We start from the raw sequence: 22,119 nt of genomic DNA on the forward strand, positions 1-22,119 counted from the left end.
TGGGGTGTATTTTTACACATACCCATGCTGGGTGGGAGAAATATCTCTGTAAATGGACAATTGTGTGTAAAAAAATCAAAAGAAATCTCATTTACAGAGATATTTCTCCCACCCATCATGGGTATGTGTAAAAATACACCCCAAAACACATTATACTATTTCTCCTGAGTAAGGCGATACCACATGTGTGACATTTCTTTTGCAGCCTAGGTGCGCTAAGGGGCCCAAAGTCCTATGAGCACCTTTAGGCTTTACAGGGGTGCTTACAATTTAGCACCCCCCAAAATGCCAGGACAGTAAACACACCCCACAAATGACCCCATTTTGGAAACTAGACACTTCAAGGTATTCAGAGAGGGGCATGGTGAGTCCGTGGCAGATTTCATTTTTTTTTGTCACCAGTTAGCAGAAATGGAAACTTTTTTTAATTTATTTTTTTTGTCACAAAGTGTCATTTTCCGCTAACTTATGACAAAAGATAAAATCTTCTATGAACTCACCATGCCTCTTAGTGAATACTTTGGGGTGTCTTCTTTCCAAAATGGGGTCATTTGGGGGGTATTTATACTATCCTGGAATTCTAGCACCTCATGAAACCTGACAGGTGCTCAGAAATGAGAGAGATGCTTAAAAATGGGAAAATTCAATTTTTGCACCATAGTTTGTAAACGCTATAACTTTTACCCAAACCAATAAATATACACTGAATGGGTTTTTTTTAATCAAAAACATGTTTGTCCACATTTTTCGCGCTGCATGTATACAGAAATTTTACTTTATTTGAAAAATGTCAGCACAGAAAGTTAGAAAAATCATTTTTTTGCCAAAATTCATGTCTTTTTTGATGAATAGAATAAAAAGTAAAAATCGCAGCAGCAATCAAATAGCACCAAAAGAAAGCTGTATTAGTGACAAGAAAAGGAGGTAAAATTAATTTAGATGGTAGCTTGTATGACTGAGCAATAAACCATTTAAGCTGCAGTGGTCTGAATGGAAAAAAGGCTCTGGTCCTTAAGGGGTGAAAAGACTGCGGTCCTTAAGTGGTTAAGGTGTTGCATAGATCTGATCTTACTCCGGTTAGATTACATGCTATTAATGAAGAGAACCTATCCTGCGGTTATAGTGGCTGTGGTGGTAGGGGAGATGCTTTACATATTTGGTGGTATTGCCCGCTAGTATAAAATTTTTGGACCAAAGTAAATAAAAAAATTAATATAATCTTAAAGATTCAATTACCAAAGTGCCCATTAATTCTTCTCTTAGGTAAACGTGCTAACGGTGTTTCGGATTCTGAGCATAGGCTTATTCAACATATATCTATGGCAGCTAAAAGTACCATTGCTAGACAATGTACTCCTAGGTTGCCTACAACAGATCTTCATTATCTTATATCTTCAACAATGATTTTGGAAAAAATTAATGCTATTTTAAATGATTCTTTAAATACATTTGAAAGAATATGGGCACTTTGGATTTCTTTATTACCAACCACAGGCCTTTATTATACCATTACAAGGTTATAATACGTTAACCCTGACATTAATTTATTTATTAGAACTTCAAAACTTTTTCCCTGAAATTGTCCAGTCCAGATATTTTTATTTCTGTTTTATGGCAATTTGTTCAGTTGCCATATGTCGTATACAAAATGAGTTCCTAAAATGCTATTTTTTAGTATTTATATTTAGTAACAGGTTAATAAATATTGCTACATTTGCAATGTGTATTATGATAAAGATTATACAAAGTATACTATAAATTAATACTATGCTTTGTAAGATTATTTCTTCATTATTCTGTTATACCTGTAACTTCTTTTAATATTGAATTATTTAAAAAAAAATATTCGGAAATATAATAAAAAAAAAAACACTCAACATCACTACTGAAATTGAATGTAGAGAAGAATATAAAAGTGTAGGGATGCAGAACTGCATGAAAGAACTATGAAGATCAAGGGGAGGGTGACACTTTTTCCCAAATACTGATCTCATTACACTCCAATAGTAAAAGAAAAGCACTATTAAAAGCAAAAAAAAAAAAAAAGTATCTGAAATTACAAAATGATTGTACATTTCATACCTGCTCAGCTAAAGCATGACAAAGCTATACAAAAGAACTAACTTGTCTTGTGTAACCTCATTAAAAGTAGTTAAATTCAATTTTTGTGTCATCTGATACAGACAGCCCCTAGTATTTAATTATGAAGACATTAGCAGTATCTTTCCATCATTTAAAGTGGATCCGAGATGAACGTTTACACATTGCATAATTGTGTTCCTTTCCTATTGTTTATAGGGCATTCCTCAAGCCAAATACTTTTGTGTTTTTGTTTTAATACTCTAATTCCCTATAAACTAAACAAGCCAGGCCTACAGGTTTTCAGAGAGCCAAGGCACTTTCAGACAGTAGCAAGGGCTCATGGGAGCTCAGTTTGGGCAGGAGGAGGGGGAGGTATTACTAGCCAGAGATTTCAGAGGCAGAGGGGAGGAGGGAGGAGGAGGGGGGATTAGGTTTTTTTGCTCAAGATGCAGATAAGCCTGCCTCTGTGTAATGTTTACAAACAACATGGCTGCTGTCATTGTATGACAGGAAGAAATAATCATATTCTATTAAAGCTGTTTGCAGCTAGATTTGCTGTGTAAACTATTTAACTTTAGATAAGATATATAGACAAGTTACTTGGTTATACTTCGTTTTTCATCTTGGATCCGCTAAATTCTTCATTCTGTTCCTTGCTACGCGTCCCCTTTTGTAGGCGACCTTCACAAGGCAAGACTCCTGCTTCTCAACCTACTATTTAGTACGGGTTCACCATTTCTACAATTCTGCCTCATGGGTTGCACATTAGTTTAAGGACGCTTCAGATTAAAGCTCAAATTTAACCTTGGCAATTTTTTCCCCCCAGTTAGTTTATTGGTTTGTAAAACATTGATTACAAATAAGCCATGTCTTCTCTAAAACACACTGGTTTCAGTTATGACAATATTCATAGAACATTTACAGTCATAAGGATCTGTCCACAAAGTTGCTGAACTGGCTTTGGGATACAAACCATTTTGTATCACAAAGCTAATCATTTTGGCTAATAAATAAACAAAAAATAACGTGCACTTCCTGGCAGCACAATTTTGACTGCCCTAATTTCAAATTGCATACAACTTGCATTCTATTTACAGTTGTGCTTATAAGTTTACATGTCCTGGCAGAATTTATGATTTCTTACCCATTTTTCATAGAATATGAATGATAACAAAAACTTTTCTTTCACTCATGGGTTAGTGTTGCAAAATATATGCGTTCTGGTAGCTAGCATACCGCACTAACCAGGCATGGCTTAACCTGAGATCATACTTTTGCTTGCTTCTGGAGGATGTTAGCTTGATGCACCCCCTGAATTGCTACGTACTTTCCGCCATGTGCTTTGCTCCACCTGAATGCTACTATGGAACTCTGTTTTAAAGTTACCTGGCCCACGGAGTACTGAGTGAACTCAGGCCAGTCTGTGGCCTTTTGTGGAAGTATTCTACCTGAATTGTCATTTGGGCCCCAGATCACTTTAGGTGATCCAAATTAGGTGTGCATGTTGGTTGCATGGGTGGTGGTAGTATGGTGGACGGTCGCTCCATATGGGGTTTATTTTAATGTTTATGTACTTATTTTTCATATTAAATAAAACATTTTTTATACTTTTATAAATTAATGTTACTAAGCTCTTTTTATTATTGCACACACCTTGCTACTTATACTTTTTCTCCTAACATTACGTGACATTTATTGCAAAACAACTGTGCCTACTCTTTTTAAATCAATCACTACACAAACTACCCCCAAAAAAAACCTGATCAAAAGTTTACGTACTCCTGGCTGTTTAATTCCCGCGGCTGCACGAGGGTTTTTTTTCAATTTTTTTCAGCCTAGCGCTAGCTACATGCTTCCCCCCTCCCTGCGGCATCCCCCCGTATATTCCGATCGCCGCTTGCCCATAAGGAAATCCCGTTCTGAACGGGATTTTCTTGAGGGCTTCCCCCGTCGCCATGGCGACGAACAGAGTGACGTCATGACATCACAGGGAGTCCCGATCCACCCCATAGCGCAAGATGGCGGCGATTGGCCAGGCTGCGCAAGGGGTATGCGGGGGGGCCCTGTATCCACGGCGGGTAGCGGCGCATCGGCGGCGGCGATCAGACCAAACACGCAGCTAGCAAAGTGCTAGCTGCGTGTTTGAAAAAAAAAATTATGTCAATCGGCCCAGCAGGGCCTGAGCAGCACCCTCCAGCGGCTTACCCAGTGTCACACACGGGGTTAACGCTAAGGAGGTTAATACTGTGGATCACAAATCCTTTTGTGGTAATTGTGGATGAGGCTCTATCTTCCCAGATGGGAAAGCTGCCCATTCTTTCTGGCAAAAAGCCTTCAGCTCCGTGTAATTCTTGGCCTGTCGTTTGATGACTCCCCAGAGTGGCTCAATGATATTTTAAGTCAGGAGGCTGAGATGGTCACTCCAGAACCTTCATTTTATGTAGCTGTAGCCAATGACAGGTTGACTTGGCTTTGTGTTTTGGATCATGTTGAAATGTCCAATGCTAAACTTCCTGGCTGATGAGTGCAAATTTTCCACCAGTATTTTTTATGGTTTCAAACATTTTATTGGGTGTTTTTTTCATGGAAAATAACAGAACAAGTGTAAACAGAATTGTCACATGAAACAAAAACTTAACTTTGCACATAGTGACAACTTTGGTAAGAAAGACTTCCCAAGCTAGTCAAACATCATAAACATGAATTGCTGATCAATGTAAACTAATACTGGGTATGGGGGCCCAAAACTCATGTGTACATTACCATACGCAGCTGTGAAAAGAAAAAAAGCTTAATAGAACACATTTAAAACCAGAACAAATGGTAGGGGAAGGGGGAGGTAGTCACTGGAAGCTCTAATGTACTCCAGAGGATTTCTTTCCACCAATATTTTTTGATAACTTACTGCATTCATATTGCCATTAATTCTGACCAAATTTCCTGTGCCTTTGTAGCTCACACATCTACAAAACATCAGCGATCCACCACTATGTTTCACAGTAGGAATGGTGTACCTTTCATCATAGGCCTGGTTTACGCCTCTTCAAATGTAGCGTTTATGGTTATGGCCAAATAGTTTAATTTTAGTGTCATCACTCCAAAGGACTTTTTGCCAGAACATTTGAGGCTTGTCTCTGTGTTTGTAATATTGTAAGCGGGATACTTTGTGGCATTTGGAAAGCAATGTCTTCTGGCAACTTAACAATGCAGACCATATTTCTTCAATTGCCTCCTTATTGTGCATCTTGAAAGTGCCACATCACATTTTTTCACCTGAAGTTATCTAAGTTTTTCTTGCATTCCACACAATTTTTTCTGGCAGTTGTGGCTGAAATTTTAGTTGGTCTACTTGACTTTGGGTTGGTTTCAACAGAACCCATCATTTCTGACTCGTTAATTAGTTTAAACATTGCAGATTGACATTCTCAGTTCCTAGGATATTTCCTTATATCGTTTTCCTGTTTTATAGAGTTCAACTACCTCTTTTCCTACAAATCCTTTGACATTTTTTTTGCTTTACCCATGATTTAGAATCTAAAAAACATGAATGCAGCACTGGATGAAAGATGCAAGGGTCTGTGAGGAGTCCAGACACTTATTGACTTTTTATAAACACAAACTAATTACAAGCAAACAGATCAAAGGTTATTATGGTTAGCTTTAATAGCCATTAAAACCCACTGTGTCAAGTTGTTTAAATGTTATCAAGTCAAACCAATAGGGTATGTAAACTTTTGATCAGGGTCAATTGTGTAGCGATTATGAATTAAAAAGAGTAAACAGTTTGGTAATAAATGGCTCCAGCCAAGCACTAACCATTAGGGAAAGAAAGGTTCTTGTGTTATTCATATTCTATGAAAAATGGTTAAGAAATCATAAATTCTGCCAGGGTAAATTAACTTATAAGCGCAACTGTATATAATGTAATTATCTTAATGACCATCTCTGGTCTCTACAAGACCAACTACTGAGAGAGCATATATTAAACTGCATGAAATGTACACTGCATAAATGTAAAGCTAGCCATGAACGCATCGATTTTCACTGGCAGATTTGATCACTGATAGAAGTGGCCGGTTATCCATGATGCAATAAGCTTCATCAATCATAATTTCGATTGACTTGCAGCGCAAAGCTATCAAAATTACAATTGGACTGGATGGTAAATTTTAATCGATCGGATGCGGCAATAGATCAACAGCCCATAACATTTCACTGTATAGGACAGGGCAACTCTGAAGTTCATAGTGATGTGCATTGCAGGATTTCATCCCTCTCTGATCAGATTCAGGTCAGAGAGGGATAGATCTGTTTGCCACATAGGGTAGCACTCTAAGCATGTATGGCCACCTTAAAGAAAACCCGAGGTGGGTTCTAAGAATCCTATTAGCACACAGAGGCTGGGTCTGTATATAATGCCAAGCCTCTGTTATACTGTCTCCCCCCCCAGGCCCCCCCTGCACTCTGCTGTCCTCCATAAATCAAACGCTGTGCTAGCGACATCGCTAGCCGGCAGTTTACCTCTGCACTTTTTTCACTCACCGCTCCCCCATGTCGCCGCTCCCCGCCTGCGTCCTCTCCCTCCCCGCTGATTGGAGGGAAAAGAAGCAGGCGGGGAGCGGCAAGTGTGACAGTGCAAAGGTAAACAGCCGGCTATCAACATGCTGCGTGTGGCTAGCACGACGTTTGATTTATGGGGGCCAGCAGAGCGCCGGGGGGGGGGCCTGGAGGAAAACAGTGTAGCAACAGAGGCTGTGCCTTATATGCAGACTCAGCCTCTGTGTGCTAATAGGATTCTTAGAACCCACCTTGGGTTCTCTTTAATGCCTGGTACACGATGCAATTTTCCGATTGATGGTCGAATCAATATTTTCTGACAAGTCCGATCTGATTTTCCATACTTTTTCTGATTGGTTTTGTATAGAGGTGATCAGAAAAACAATCAGAAATCAGATCAGACCTGTTGGAAATAATTGACTCGATCATCAATCTGAAATAAAATTGCAGTGTGTGTACCAGTATGATGCCTGCTAAAGATACAATCTTGATTGTACAATATTAACTCTATGTAGGTTTTGAATGAATGCTTTAGGTTCCTCATATTACATCAACCTAGTAAGATTGTACAATCAAGATTGCATCATTAGTGAGTACCTTTAAGACAAGTACCCATGGAAAGATGGATCAGGGAAATTCCAAAAGAACAATCATTCCCCAATCTATCTTTTAGGATTGTGCAATTTCAAATTTCACTAGTCGGCAAAAATCTGAACATCCATTTGCAGTGTGTGGTGTCAAAATAGTCCTTCAAAAACAATGATCCTCGCACATATTTGGACATCTTTAAACATAGTTTAACAAATTTTCACTAAACGTTAATGTCACGTGAAACAAACATCCATCGGGTATGATGGCCGATGGACTGAATGATATGGATGAAAACCAAGGGTCTCTGCCGTGCTTTTGATGCTGACATGTGCTGCCGGTTCTGCTCCCTGCTGGCTGAAATCCCCGCTCCCTTACCACCATACCTCCGGGCTTTGCTGGTGTGGCCATTGGTTCCAGCAACGTACAGCTGCCCTCCATTATTGCTACTTCAGCTTGGTGCTGACAGCAGATGGAGACCTCAATATTTACAATTGGATGGACCCAGTTCATTATCTCTGGACTACGACTCCTTGACACTGCGTTGGTTTAAGTGGACCTTCATCTGGTCTCTTCCCTGGCCGTGAGCTCCGGCGGTGGGTTGAGTGACCTGGAACGCAAGTCTGCTGTTGGAATTACCATTACACTACGTCAGGAGTCAGTACAGTATGGCTTTTCTACCCACTTATGCTCATCTGGGGACTACCTGTGGCTAGCCTGCTAATTTGCTATTGTGAACGGTGTGGCTAACTCGCCACTTAATACCTAGGAACTGGTTCTATTTGTTGCAACTCGCTGCTATATAATTGGATTTACAGCTTTTGCTGCTATCCTGCTACTGTGAACTTTGTGGCTAACTTGCTACTCCGTTACTGTGAACTGTCTCTGCATCTTGCTGTCATTTAACTGGAGCTGGATCAATATCTTTTGCTGCTTCTGCTTGCTTCATAGGCCTATTAACAATTGGGATCCCTGATCACATCAGGTGATCTCAGGAGTGGATACTTGTGGATGTGGGTGTAGTGGACGAGTGTCGATTTCTGGCAGCACTGTGTGTGTGTTTTTAAAATGTGTTTGTTTTGGATTAACGATTCATAAAGATTTCGTATTTTTAAAGTGTCTGTTTTGTTGCACATGCCCTCCAAACCCCTCTTTTTCCCTTGACTTTTATGTAATGGATGAAAACCTAAGAACTTCTAGTGCTAGGTACACACAATACAATTTGTTTTATTTTTTCCAACATGTCCAATCTTAAATTTCGATACATTTTCTGATAGATTTTCAAAAAAAGTGAACAGAAAGTAATTGGAAAATTGATCGAAATTCAGATTGGACATGTTGGGGAAACATCAATGTGGCAGAAAATTGTATAGTGTGTACCTAGCATTCAAAAGAAGACTTGAATGGAGATGCATTGTATGTGCTGGTTTGGCAGTCAGAATTTTTTACAGATCAAAAAGTAAATCACAAAGTTTTAAAGTTTGGCACCAAGCCTAGGATCACTGGCAGTGGACTTCAGAGCTTCTCATCTAAAATCGAGCAGCTGTAAGCCTTTTACCACCTTAAAGGAATACTTAAGTCAAAATAAAAAAATGATTTTACTCACCTGGGGCATCACTCAGCCCCCTGAAGCTGTATGGTGCCCTCGCAGCCTGGCTCCGATCCTCCTGTCCCCGCCGGCTGCTACTTTCGGGTTCGGCGACAGCCGCCGACAGGCTGGGAACGCGAGTGATTCTCCGCGTTCCCAGCCGCTATATCACCCTCTATGCTGCTATAGCGTATAAGCGAGGGCACCATACAGCTTCAGGGGGCTGAGGGATGCCCCAGGTGAATAAAAATCTTTTTTTATTTTGACTTAAGTACTCCTTTAAGAGCAGTGATGTAAAATGCTTAACTTTCTTCACTGCTTAAATCTCAAGTACTAATTGATGAAATGGAAGCAGAGACCTCACTTTGTAGAAGGAAATCTCTGTAACATTTAGAAATCTCTGAATGTAAAGAGGTTACCATGCAGGTATGAACTCTGGAACACAAATGTCACTTGGTTCCTGGCCAACATCAAGTGGGGATTTAAACAGGGCTGTGGAGTCGGAGTAATTTTGGGTACCTGGAGTCGGAGGTTTCATAAACAGGAGGTGTCGGAAGAATTTTGTACTGACTCCACAGCCCTGGATTTAAAAATGTCCAAAGTTACAGGATGGCTTGACTCACTTAGATCCAGAGGTTTATGGCTAGCTGCATCCATGTGCTTCAGTTTGCATTCAAATTTTTAGATTGGGGATTAGTGCATAATTTGTATTCAAGGTGTGTATTTAAAGAGACTCTGAAGTCTCTTAAAAATCCTTTTTTTCATCCCAAACTATTGTTTAACATATTAGCCCTAACTAAACCGCAGCATCCCCCCGCCGCTTTACACTATGTAAATCCCCCCAAACTCGCCCTCCCTCTCCCCTGTGAAATCCATGACTTTCTTGGTCGTGGACTTTGCTGCCCTGTGTGCTTCCGTGTGTGGCAGAGCTATGAGCTGCAGCTCTGCCTCTACACACGTCTGTCAGCGCGTATCTCCGCCTCTCCCCCGCCCCTCTCAGTGAAGGAAGACAAAGGGGCAGGGGAGAGGCGGCAATTCGGACTAACAGACGCACTGAGAGGCAGAGCTGCAGCTCATAGTTCTGCCTCTCACGGAAGCGCTGCCCGGATTGCTCCCCGGTGAGTTAGGGGGGATTTAGTTTCAAAATACTTTTATTAAGGAAAGGTAGAACTGTACATAGTTGGCAACAAAGACACCATCACCCAACATGGGTGGTGGGTCGGCAGTAGAAAACATTTAAATTCACAATCGTTACAGAAATATAAAACATTGCAGTAATTATGACGTGGGTGGTGTTTAGTTGTAGGACTACGTCAGAAAATTCTATATATAAGTATACATATTCAGATATTCAAAAATACAGATGCATACATATATACATCAAGTTACAGTAATGGTTCGCAAAGAAAAAGAAAAAGAAGTAAAAAGAATAAATAAAATAAACAAATGTAGCATTGGGGATACTATATGATAGGTATATGCAGAATTGGCGTGTATGTATCATGGGAGAATATTGGGGGTAGTGTCTCGGCAGGAAGAGTCGGGGTCGTTGAGTGGGTACATGAAGTTGCTGGGCTAGGAATGTGATAAGGACCCTCTTTCATTGAAGTTTCTATAGTAGAGTTAGGCCTCCAGGACTGCTGGGAAACTAAGATTTCCCCTAAAGTCAACCCATGGCTCCCAAATGTTAACAAATTGGTCCATTGTATCTTTAACTAGAGCATTTAGACGTTCGCACACCATTATATGATCAATTCTTCGTTCCAGTGTGGTCAAGGAAAGGGTAGGCTGGAGCCATTGGGAGGCTATATAGGTTTTGGCAGCCACTAAAATAAATTGTAGGAGTCTATGCTGCGAGTTTGTAAATCTAGGGGGTTTGAGGCCTAACAGGCAAATTTTGGGGTCTTTTGGGACATGGGGGGAAAATAAGTTAGATATTTTCCTAGTTAGTTTCGACCAGAACCGTGCAACTTTTGGGCATGTCCACCATATGTGGAGAGTGGTCCCGTTGACGGTGCAACCACGGAAACAGTGAGCAGATTGGGTTGGGTCGATTTTGTGAAGGCGAACAGGGACCAAATACGATCTGTGTAGGAGTCTAAGTGAGGACTCCAGATTAGAGGTCTGAAGGCTACCTCTGGAGAGGGTATCTAAGCATTGTGACCATTGTTCTTTAGTTAGTACTAGATCAAGGTCCTTTTCCCATTCTAGCATATAGGGAAGTTTGTGGTCAGGGGGAGGTTGATTAAATGTACAGTACAGAAAGGATAGGATCCCCTTGCGCAGTGGGCTATTAAGACAGATGCTCTCAAAAGAGGACTGTTGCGCCCCCTGGTCAGGTGGTACTAAGGGGTTAAGATAGTGGAGGATTTGAGTGGCCCTAAAATACTCTGAAGGTGGTATATTTTTGTCCTCAATTAGCTGGTTGATAGTGTAAAGCTTGCCTTTCGTTATAAAATCTCTGAGGGATGTCAGTCCTTGAGATTGCCACCAATGGAAAGCTCGCGAATCCTGGCCAGGGAGGAAATCCGGGTTTTTGAGGAGCTCTAGTCTTGGGGACGGTTGGGATTGTAATTTCATTTTAAAGCGGCATCTGCGCCATATAGTCAATGTATGTGCTGTCAGAGGGGAGTTCTTAGCTACCACAGTTGGAATAGTTGTTTTAGCCCATAGGGCACCTTTCCATGAAATTGGAGATAAGAAGGCATTCTCTAGGGAGACCCATATGGGAGTGTGGGGGCCAGCATAGATTAATGGCAGTGAGGCTAATTGGGAGGCGTTGTAATATCGTTTTAAGTGGGGGACTGAAAGACCCCCATCCTTCCTGTGCCAGTGCATAATTTTTCTCGAAATACGGGGGCGTTTGTCTCGCCAGATAAATTTGAATAAGGCTGTCTGTAATTTCTGTAGGTCTGAAGTTTGTACTTGAATAGGCAGTACCCTAAAAAAGTATGTAAGTTTTGGTAGCCACGTCATTTTTATAGCCGTGACTCTTCCGAGCCAGGAAAGATGGGGGAAATTCCATAATGATAAGAGGGTCAATAATTCTTGTACCAGGGGTCTATAGTTCCATTTATACGCTTGAGAAACATCATTGCATAACTTAACACCTAAATATTGGATGTAATGAGGTTGATATTGGAAGCGAAACACTGAGGCCATCATTCTACCCACGTCTTTAGAGTAGTTACAGAACATGATCTCAGACTTGTCAACGTTAAGTCGCAGGCCTGAAATCTGACCAAAAGAGCGGAAAGTCTCCAGGAGGTTGGGAATCGAAACCACAGGGTTGGTAAGAGTAAGAAGGACATCATCCGCAAATAGACTGAGCTTTGCTGTGTGAGGGGGAATTTTGTATCCTGAAATGTCAGGGTGAGATCTGATATGTTCTGCGAGTGGCTCCATAACCAGAGCGAAAATGGCAGGAGACAGGGGGCAGCCCTGCCTCGTGCCTCGAAAAATATTAATAGGTTGGTAAGAGGTACCAGGTAGTTTCAGTGTAGCTTGTGGAACGGAGTACAGAAGTGTAAGCCACTGCAAAAAGTTTCCTTGTATTCCCAATCTCCTGAAGACCCCAAACATGTACGGCCATGTCACGGTGTCGAAGGCCTTCTCGAGGTCCAAGGCCAATAGGACCAGTGGCGTTTTGGTTCTTTGAGCATGCGCTATGATGTTAAAGTTCCTCCTTAAGTTATCTGATGCCTGTCTGTGCGGGACAAAGCCCACCTGGTCCCCGGAGACCAAACGAGGTAAAAGTTTGTTGAGACGAGCTGCAAGTATGGAAGTCAGGATTTTATAGTCTAAATTTAAAAGGGAGATGGGGCGATAATGTTTTGGGTTGAGGGGGTCCTTATGAGGTTTGGGGATAATGGTGATAGTGGATGCCAAAAATTCAGGGGGGATATGGCTCAGTCTTCGTAATGAATTTAAGGTTTTAGTTAGTGGAGTGATGAGGTGTGGGAGGCATTTTTTATAGTACAAAGCTGAAAGACCGTCTGGGCCTGGAGCCTTATGTAGTTTTAGTTTTTGGATTGTTTTAGTTACTTCAAGTTCGGAGAAGGGATCATTTAAAGAAACTAAAGTTTCAGGGGCAACCACAGGAAGGTGTACCTGGTCTAGGAATTCGTTAATTTTGATAGGGTCTTGCTGTGAGGGACAGTTATAGAGTTGAGAGTAATATGAATGGAAGACTTCATGGATTTTGGCTGGATCAGCTGTGACATTACCCTCAGGGGTGCGAATTTTGTAAATATGGTTAATTTTTTCCTGTTGGCGAAGTTTGTTTGCTAGAAGGGTATCTGCTTTATTAGCGTATCGGTAAAATTTTGCCTTGGTCCATCTCATAGCCTTTTCAACCGTTCTAGATAGTACTAGATCTAGTTCTAATTGTGTGTCTTTTATTAGCTTGTATAAAAATCTAGAGGGATCTGTTTGGTTAAGCAAGGTCAGTCTTCTAAGTTTGTATGAGAGGCGTAGAAAGTTATCAGAGCGTTGTTTTTTAAGGCGAGAAGATATCTGGATCAGTCTGCCCCTTATGAAAGCTTTGTGAGCTAGCCAGTTGTTCATGGGGGAGGTGTCTTCAGGGACATTTTGATCGAAATATTGGGAAAGGGCCTCTAGTGTCTCACTGCGTGTGGTGGGATCTATAAGAAGTGATTCGTTTAGTCTCCAGGGAGTTCTGCGGGCTGTTGGAATTCGGGTATCCATACATATTAGGACAGCGTCATGGTCGGACAAAGGGGTGGGAATATGTCGTAGATAAAGAAGCTGAGGGACCATAGAGGTTAGGAGTAGCACGTGATCCAGCTTGGCATATGTGTTATGTGCTACTGAATGGTGGGTGTACCCACGTTTATTGCCATGATATTCCCTCCAGGCATCAACTAAAAAGTTATCTTCTAGGAGAGTTTGAAGGACAGCCCGTTGGCGCTTGGTTAATTTGTCAGGAGATGGGTTTGATTTTTCTAGAGCCTCGTTCAGAGTGAAGTTGAAATCGCCACACCAATATAGCATTGTATTAGGTGCATGGGATATGAGTGGGGCGACCTCCAAAATTGTAGAAAATGCCTGTTCTGGGGGTGCATAGCAATTAATAATTTGGATGTTTTGGGAATACAGTGTCCCAGAAAGAATAAGGTATCTACCCGCCGGATCACGCACCACTCCACCCACATCAATTGGCAGTGAGTTTTTCAGCAGGATTGCTACTCCACGGTGCTTTTTACCAGAATTAGCCATATAAAATTTTCTGTAGCTACTGTGCAGGTAGTTAGGATGAGATGTCTCTGAGAAATGCGTTTCCTGCAGACATATTATGTCTGGAGTAAGGCGCTGGATGTCAGCAAATAGTTTTCTGCGTTTTTGTGGCGAATTGAGACCCCTAGCATTCAGGGAGAGCAACTTAAATGAAATAGACATATGTTAACCTAGACTTCTGCTTGCATAGTATCCTGGATATACGACCCCAAAATCTCCCGGATAGATCCCCAACACAGAAATAAAATTTAAACATAAAACAATAACAATCTACGGCAACAGTCAGTATGGTGGTTAAGCCACCTATATTACTCGGGTACCGAGGGATGGGGGGGACCCATATTATTGGGTATGACCTCATTCCTCAATAGCGGGGTACAACATAAGGTCCCCGACCGAGAAGGGCATATAGCATATATAATAACCTGTAGGGGAAAAGTGAGGGATAATCTGCTACCATGATATACGTTAACTGAATAAGGCACAATATAGATGAATGAGGCTACTTCTGCGAGCATATTAGATGTCTCATGGTGGTGTAAGAAGAGGCCTGCCGCTTGAGGTAGGGAATGCAGTTAGTTCATGCAGTTTATTGCCGGAGTTGGTCCTGAAAGAGGACATAGTAAGAAAGACCCAAAAGTCCTGGGTTTCAGTGGCAGCATCTCATGCGGAGGAATCGGCTGAAACAATTTAAACAAGGGAGATGGTAGCTAGATAGTTTCTAAAGTGCGTCAAGGCAGGAGCTCCAGGCAAAAGTTCAGGCCTAGACTGTTCACTGGAGCCAAAATGGCGTCTATAGCGCCAACCTAGAGTTTGTTTAAACAGTGAGATAAGGGCCAAAAGTGAAATAAGAAAATTCCGTGTGGTTGCGGAAAAGGGGGGTATCATGTCAACCTTATTCAATGTACTTAGCTGTCTGAAGGTGTTGGGGAGGCGTTCTGGTCCCGCTGTCTTCTCGTTCCAGACCTCCATATTCTTTCAGGCCTCTGGGAAAGAGGAAGAGGGGCAGGAACCGGTAAGGCAGGTGCAAAAGTGGTAAGCTGTTCCAGGCGTATGTCGGCCTCCTCCAGGATTTTTTTGCCCTCAGCGGCAGTTCGGATGACGTGTAAGACTTCTCCTATCTGGAAAGCAAGTTGGCAGGGGAACCCCCAGCGATAGCGTATCTTCTCCCTAATCAAGGTGAGGGTGACCTGTCTCATCAAGCGTCTCTTCTGGAGGGTCAGCGGAGAAAGATCGGAGTATAGCTGAACCGTTTGCGGGACCCCGGGTAATGTGGAGAGGCTGCGAGCTGCCGCCATGAGCTGGTCCTTCACCTCGCCGTAATGAAGCTTGAGTACGACATCACGGGGTAGATTGGAGTTTCGCGGTCGGCCCAGTGCTCTATGTATTCTGTCCATGCGAAACATGGATGGGTCTAGCTGGGGAAGCAAGGCCGCAAAAAGGTTGGTTGCAACCTCTCTGATCTCCGTCATCGTTTCGGGAAGGCCCCGGATGCGCAGGTTGGAACGGCGGGCTCTGTTCTCGAAGTCTTCGAGCTTATTTTCTAATTGGGTTATCCTTTCCTCCTGGGAGTCCAACCTTTGTTTGTCTTCCGCTAGTGCGTCCGCTATTTCATCATGGCGGGTTTCTAGATCGTTTACCCTTTCGCCTATGTCCCCGATTTGGGCGGTAATGTCGCGGACTGCCGAGGCCAGCTCTTGCTTGAAGAAGGCTTTGAGTTCCCGATACTGATCTGGCTGCGGGCTTAGATGGGCTGGAGTTAGTGGAGGATCCGATAAAGAACTTCCAGGGGAGGAAGGAGCCGAGCCTTGTGTCGCAGCCTCCGCCATCTTGGAATCCAACTTCTCCCGCTGGCGTTTCAATAACGCTTTTATCGTGCCCGGAGCAGCTTCTGGTGAGTTCTTGGCTCCCTTACGCTTGCCTCCCATGCTTAATAAGGTGCCGGTGAGCAAAAAGGTGGGCTAGCTGTCCCCAAAGTGCTTAAAAAGAGCCCATAAATCTCGGTCAGGCACGGAGCCAGCAGGGTTCACATCCGTCCTCGCTGGCGCCGCGCATGCGCCCCTCAGTTAGGGGGGATTTAGACAGCGACGGGGATGCGGCGGTTTAGTTAGGGCTAATATGTTAAACAATATTTTGGTATAAAAAAAAAGCATTTTTAAGAGACTTCAGAGTCTCTTTAAGCTCTCCGGGTGCTCTGCACTCCTCTGTTGGTTTAGTTTCATTTGCAGCCTAGGAGCGCTGCCAATCGTTTGCTGTTTTTTTTTTCTTTTTAAACAATAAATATCTTCCTAATTTGTAAGGTTTATATCATGTGAACCTTATGCAGAGACCAGACTTTTTTTGCACAAGGGTATAAACTGTCAACAACCTACTGCATCAAGCAATTAGTGTTTTCCAAAGCAGGGAGCATTCTAGGTCCAAATGCCATGGTAGACAACTTGAAAGACCAATATTAGACCAAATGGAGCAAGGAGAACCACCTATATTCTCTTCAATTACCTTGGAATAGGAAATAGGTTTGTTTGGTCAGTTAATTTAAAACTGAAAGAGTAAACGGCTATATGGATTGGAAAGTCTAAAAAGAACCATGTCCTTCCTGTTCTTCTGGTACTCTGGGACAAAGTAGTTGACTTTATTGAGGTTGTGTTATCTCATAATAGTACTTAAAAAAAAAAAAAAAAAAAAAAAAAAAAAGCAGGAAAGAAAAAAACTCTAACCCTTCCCAATCGTATGTAGAAATCCGCGTTCCAGTCGTGTGTCCCGCTATACAAGACATTTTTTCAGAGGCGGTTTGCGGCGCATCTGGCCGCACGGAAAGCCCAATCTCTGTCCCTATACTGAGTGGGCATGTAAAACTACATGCCCACACAGGTGGTAACCCCCCCCCCCCCCTACACAGGAAGTGGGCGATTTCTTGCAGATCCATTGCAGATTACTTTTGACAGAATCCTGGCAGATCCCTTGCATGTTCCTTCTTGCAGATCCCTTCCAGTTATTTTTTTTGAAGATTCCTTGCAAATTCCTTACAGAGCGGAGCAATGGCATCCTCTGCAGCACGTAAAATGACAGCGTTTGAGGTGGCACAGTGGATTATGAATGACAGCAGCTCAGAATCAGATGTGCAGGATTCTGGTGATGACGGTGACTATACGGTCACCGATGATGAGGATTATTGCTACAGTGATGACACCGATATAGACGAGGCTGATGAAGGTGGGCAAGCTGATGAAAGTGGGGAGCCTGCTGAAAGTGGGGAGGGTGATGGTGATCACAGAAAATGAGCAAGCTTCTCTCCTACTAGTGACTGCTTGCTGCATAATTTTCCCTTTACTGTGTGTAATGCAGGGGGTACAACTGCCTGCAGCTAATGTTCCAGAAACTGTCAGTGGGTTTTTTGAGCTTTTTTTTACACCGGCCCTTTTAGAAGAAATTATTAATGAAACAAATGATTACGTCAAAAGGAAATTAGAAAATAACCTTCCTTCACCCAGATCTATCTGGAGGAGCTGGCCTGATGTTACTATGCATGAAATAAAGGCATACTTTGGAGTAATTCTTAGGATGGCACTGCAAGAAAGGGGATCTATCCAGGATTTTTTTCTCAACTCTGATCAATTACACCCCCTTTTTTGGAGCTATTTTATCTTATGAGCGATTTAGTCAGATCCATTGGATGCTACATGTTTCTCCACCCATCAGTGGTCCTGAGGGCCCTCAAACTAGGGGTTGGAAGGTCAGGAAATTGACTGAGCATATGAAAGAAAGATGCAGAAGTCTGTTTGTACCCCATAGGAATGTAGTGATTAACGAAAGCACAATTAGTTTGAAAGGAAGATCAAAGTACAAGATGTACAATCCTCAGAAACTAAGCAAGTGGGGCCTACAAGTGTTTTCTATGGCTGATTGTGAGACTGGATACCTCTTTGCGTTTGAACCATATTATGGATCTGCAACTACGGAAAGCTTGCCAAGGCCAGACTTGCCATTTTAAGCTCGCATTGTCCATCTTTGTACAAATCTGAAACAAGCCACTCCTGGACATGGATACCATTTATTTACAGATCGAATTTATACCAGTCACATATTGGGCTCAAGAGTTACTAAAAAAAAAATTCACATAACTGGAACGGCCATGCCCAATCGTAAAGGTCTACCAAGTGAAATAAAAAACTGAAACTGAAGAGTTGTGAAGTTCGCTTGGAAACTTGACAGTGAAGAGATGGTATTGGCATGGAAGGATAAGCGTATTATACACATGCTTAGCACTTTCTACCCTGCTACTACAACAACACAGCAGAGAAGAATGAAAGGTAGAGTGACTAAAAAATGTTGAGAAGCCCACAGCAGTTGTAGAATATACTAAACACATGGGAGCGGTTGACTGATTTGATCATTACACCAGTAGTTACTCTTTCAACAGGAAGTCAGTGAAGTGGTGGAGGAAGACCCTTTTTTGGTTGTTGGAGCTGGCAGTAGTGAATAGCTTCATAATTTACAACCAGTTGCATCCACATGAACCAAAGGATCATATCAGCTACCGCAAGAACATAATTCTTGAGTTGGTTCGCAAATAGCGAGCCTCTAGGCCTCAGCGGAGATATGGCCGCCCTTCTTCATTGGACGTGGAGGAGCATCTAAATGGCATCCAACATTTTATTGCTAATAATCCCGATCGAAACACCAAAGATTGCACATTGTGCAGTGACAGGAAGACACCAGGTGGCAGGCGAAAAACCACCTATTATTGCAAAACTTGCTCACGCAGGCCAGGATTACACCCACAAAATTGTTTCAAAGTGTGCCATACTTTGGCCAACTTTTCTGCTACCAGCCAATAGAAGACACCAAACTGTCAAAATAAGGTATTAAATTAAACGTTATAATGTGCGCTTTAAAAGGAAGTCCGAGCAGTGCAGAAACTATGGAAAGATGCATATCATTTTAAAGCTCTCTTTCTCCTCTTTCCAATGATATATAAACTGCCACCCTACGCCTTTTAGTTTTCGCTATTTACACGATTGAAATTGCTGCGGCCTCGATTTCGATCGCGAAAATAAAGAAAACTAAAATGCGTAGGACGACGATTTAGGTGTCGTCAGAAAGAGGAGAAAGAGAGCTTTAAAATGATATGCATATTTCCATAGTTTCTGCACTGCTCGGAGTCCCTTTAAAATAAGATATACCATGCTACTGTGTTAAGTTCCATGTAAGAATGGGAGAGAGAATAAGAGGGAGAGTGCATTTCTGTAAAAAAAACAAAAAAAAACAAAAAAACAAAACAAACATACAACTCAAGAGTAGAAACGACTCCCTTTAGGAAAAAACTCAGAGTGGAAAGGGTTAAAACAAAGTTATTAAACTTCAAAACATGGCTGCCATTGTCAGACTACTGATGTAAATTACCAACTTGGAAGGTAAATACCTAAATAAAAGTCAATTTACAAAGTTTAAAGCATGCTAATATTCTTTGTTCTGCCATTGCCAGACTGCAGCTGGGGGTGAAAGTACATTATCCTATACACTAGTATAATGTGTGCACTGTGTATAATTTGTTTCCAAACAACTCTTAACATATGCAAGTACAGTAGTGCTTGGCAAAACCAACTTGGTAATTTTAACCAGTTCTGGACCTTATGGATTGAAATCTGATCTGAACACATGGTTTGTGGCCGCTTATCCCTGCAAGGGCGTAGATTTCAATCATCCCCGCCACGCAGTCTTGTTGCTGTCACCAGTTGTGCTGCTCTTTGCGTCGCTGCACGTGCTAGCTCTGCTGTCTGCTGACAGCACAGTCTCCACATCGGTCAGAAGCCAATTTCATTGGCTCCTGATGCCATGATCGCTGTGAGCGAACCACAGAAATCAAAGCAAAATAAGGAAAGGAGGGTTCTGGTCCTAAAGGGGCCAGAGCTGTCCAGAAATGGTTAAGAGTTAGTTCTACACAGAAAGTAACTGCTGATGAATATTTAACAGGCAGGAGTATGACCTGCAGTAAATACAAAATATAAGCACACAGGCAACTTCCCCATGTATTAAACCACTTACAATTCCTTGGATGCCTAAATTAGCTACCCTTAAAAGACCACTATCGCAAAAGTGGTAAAACTTAACATACATGTAAACATATACAAATAAGAAGTACTTCTCTTCCAGAGTAAAATGAGCCATAAATTACATTTCTCCTATCTTGCTGTCTCTTTCAGTAGGTAGAAGAAATCTGACATTACCAATAGATTTTGGACTAGCCCATCTCTTTATGGGGGGAGTCTCAGTGTTTTCTTTATTTTCAAAAGCACTTAGTAAATGGCAGTTGCTCTGTCCAACTGCTAAAATTTGTACAGTGAGCAGGGAGGCAGGCCAGCATATTTATATAAAACCATTTCAAGTAATATCTTTATAAAGAATAAAGGTCATTCTCAGAATCCCCCATGAAGATATGGACTAGACCAAAATCTGTCAGTTCTGTCAGATTTCTTCTACCTACTGCAAGTGACAGCAACATAGGAGAAAAGTAATTTATGGCTCATTTTACTCAGGAAGAAACATACTTCTTATTTCTATGGGTTTACATGTATTTTAAATTTTACAATTTTCCGCGATAGCAGTCCTTTAAGATTCCTGGACAAGAAACTCACCTCCAGCACTAAAAGCTGCATGCATGCCCACAATCATTCATGAAAAGTAAAAAAAAAAAAAAAAATTAAAAAAAGGTTTTGTATTTGTTTTTAAAGTTAAAGTGAATGTGTCACATAAAAAAATAGTTTTTTTTCCTTTTGAGAAGTATTAACCCCTACCAGACTAATTATCCCCTTGTGTTACCTGTAGCCAAGCCTTAAGATTCATGGACACCTGTAATGGATGCTGCCCATTGCAATCAGATACGATCACTAGGACGACAGCTCAGGGACCCAACGCTGTATAGATGCATTAGTAGGTTTTTGCTTAGCAATGCGTCTGTACAACACTGGGGTCCTCAAACTGTGCACCCTAGCAATCGCTGGCGACGATAGTAAGCTACTGCGTTATGAAATATGATATTGTTTTAACCAGACAAGCCAAATAATGTTTTTTGAGGAGTTTTAAAACTGTGGCACTTCGTCATGTGAAAATTAGGATGGGGTGAAACATAGAAATATGTGTAATTTTTGCATTTATGCCTAATTTTCCTTGATAAACTGCCTGTACAATGAAATACTCTGAAAGAAATATTAGCCAAAGAAAGCCTAGATTGTCCTGATCAAAACAATAGATATATCACAATCATGGCAAAAGTAATAAAGTTATTGCAGTATCAATAGCGACACAGTCGATATGCTAAAATTGTCAGGAGTCTTAAGGGATTAAAAACCCAGAAATGAACAGTTTAAAAAACATTTTTCCTTGCATATTTAAAAACAATTTTCTCAAAAACTACCCCCCCCCAAAAAAAAGTGAAGTGGTTATTAAAGATCCTAGTCATGACCAATACATTTAGGACTACTCACCCAGGATATCCTGAATAGCATCAAGAAGTTTGCTTGAGCTAGAATTTAACTTTTCCTCTGTGCCCTTTTCCTTTTTTCGAGTTCGTTCTTTATGTTTTCTGGATTTCTTTTTAGGCTTTCCATGTGTGGGACTGCGGTTCTGTTTGGCCACAATAGAACAGTCTGTCTCTGGTGCATTGCCAAGCCTCTCAGAGGTCACTTGGCTGTCACAGTCTTTATTTTGTGAGTCGGTGCAGGAATCTGAAAGAGGGTCATGAGGAGGTGGCAAGTGGGAGCTGGAGCTGACAGAATCCAGAGTGGGAGGTAATGTGGAAGGGGCTGGTGAATCCTTCCCATTGGAGTTCACCTTGCCATTGAAAGTTTGTGATCGATGCGTAAAGTGTGAGATGCGGACTTTCTTGGGGACTGAAGTGTCAGATTCAGTATTTTTTGAGGTTCGTTTCTGAAGAAAGAAAAAACACAAGCATACATTTTTAAACACTACTTCAGAGCTGCCAGATTTGACATCACAAGAAGACTATACATTCATTACAAAATGAAAAAATGTATATCTGTCGCCCACAT

At 41.7% G+C, this 22,119-nt stretch overlaps 1 protein-coding gene across 2 annotated transcripts in view; it reads right to left on the reverse strand.

Annotated features, from left to right (window-relative positions):
- Positions 1-22,119, reverse strand: part of ELL (elongation factor for RNA polymerase II) — a 198,225-nt gene that overhangs the window by 34,943 nt on the left and 141,163 nt on the right. For both annotated transcript variants that reach the window (XM_068233902.1, XM_068233901.1), the window contains exon 8: positions 21,556-21,997. In XM_068233902.1, the coding sequence (XP_068090003.1) occupies positions 21,556-21,997 (442 nt within the window). The remainder of the gene's footprint in view (positions 1-21,555; positions 21,998-22,119) is intronic.

The sequence above is a fragment of the Hyperolius riggenbachi genome, chromosome 1 (genome assembly GCF_040937935.1).
Source record: "Hyperolius riggenbachi isolate aHypRig1 chromosome 1, aHypRig1.pri, whole genome shotgun sequence".
NCBI lineage: Eukaryota > Metazoa > Chordata > Amphibia > Anura > Hyperoliidae > Hyperolius > Hyperolius riggenbachi.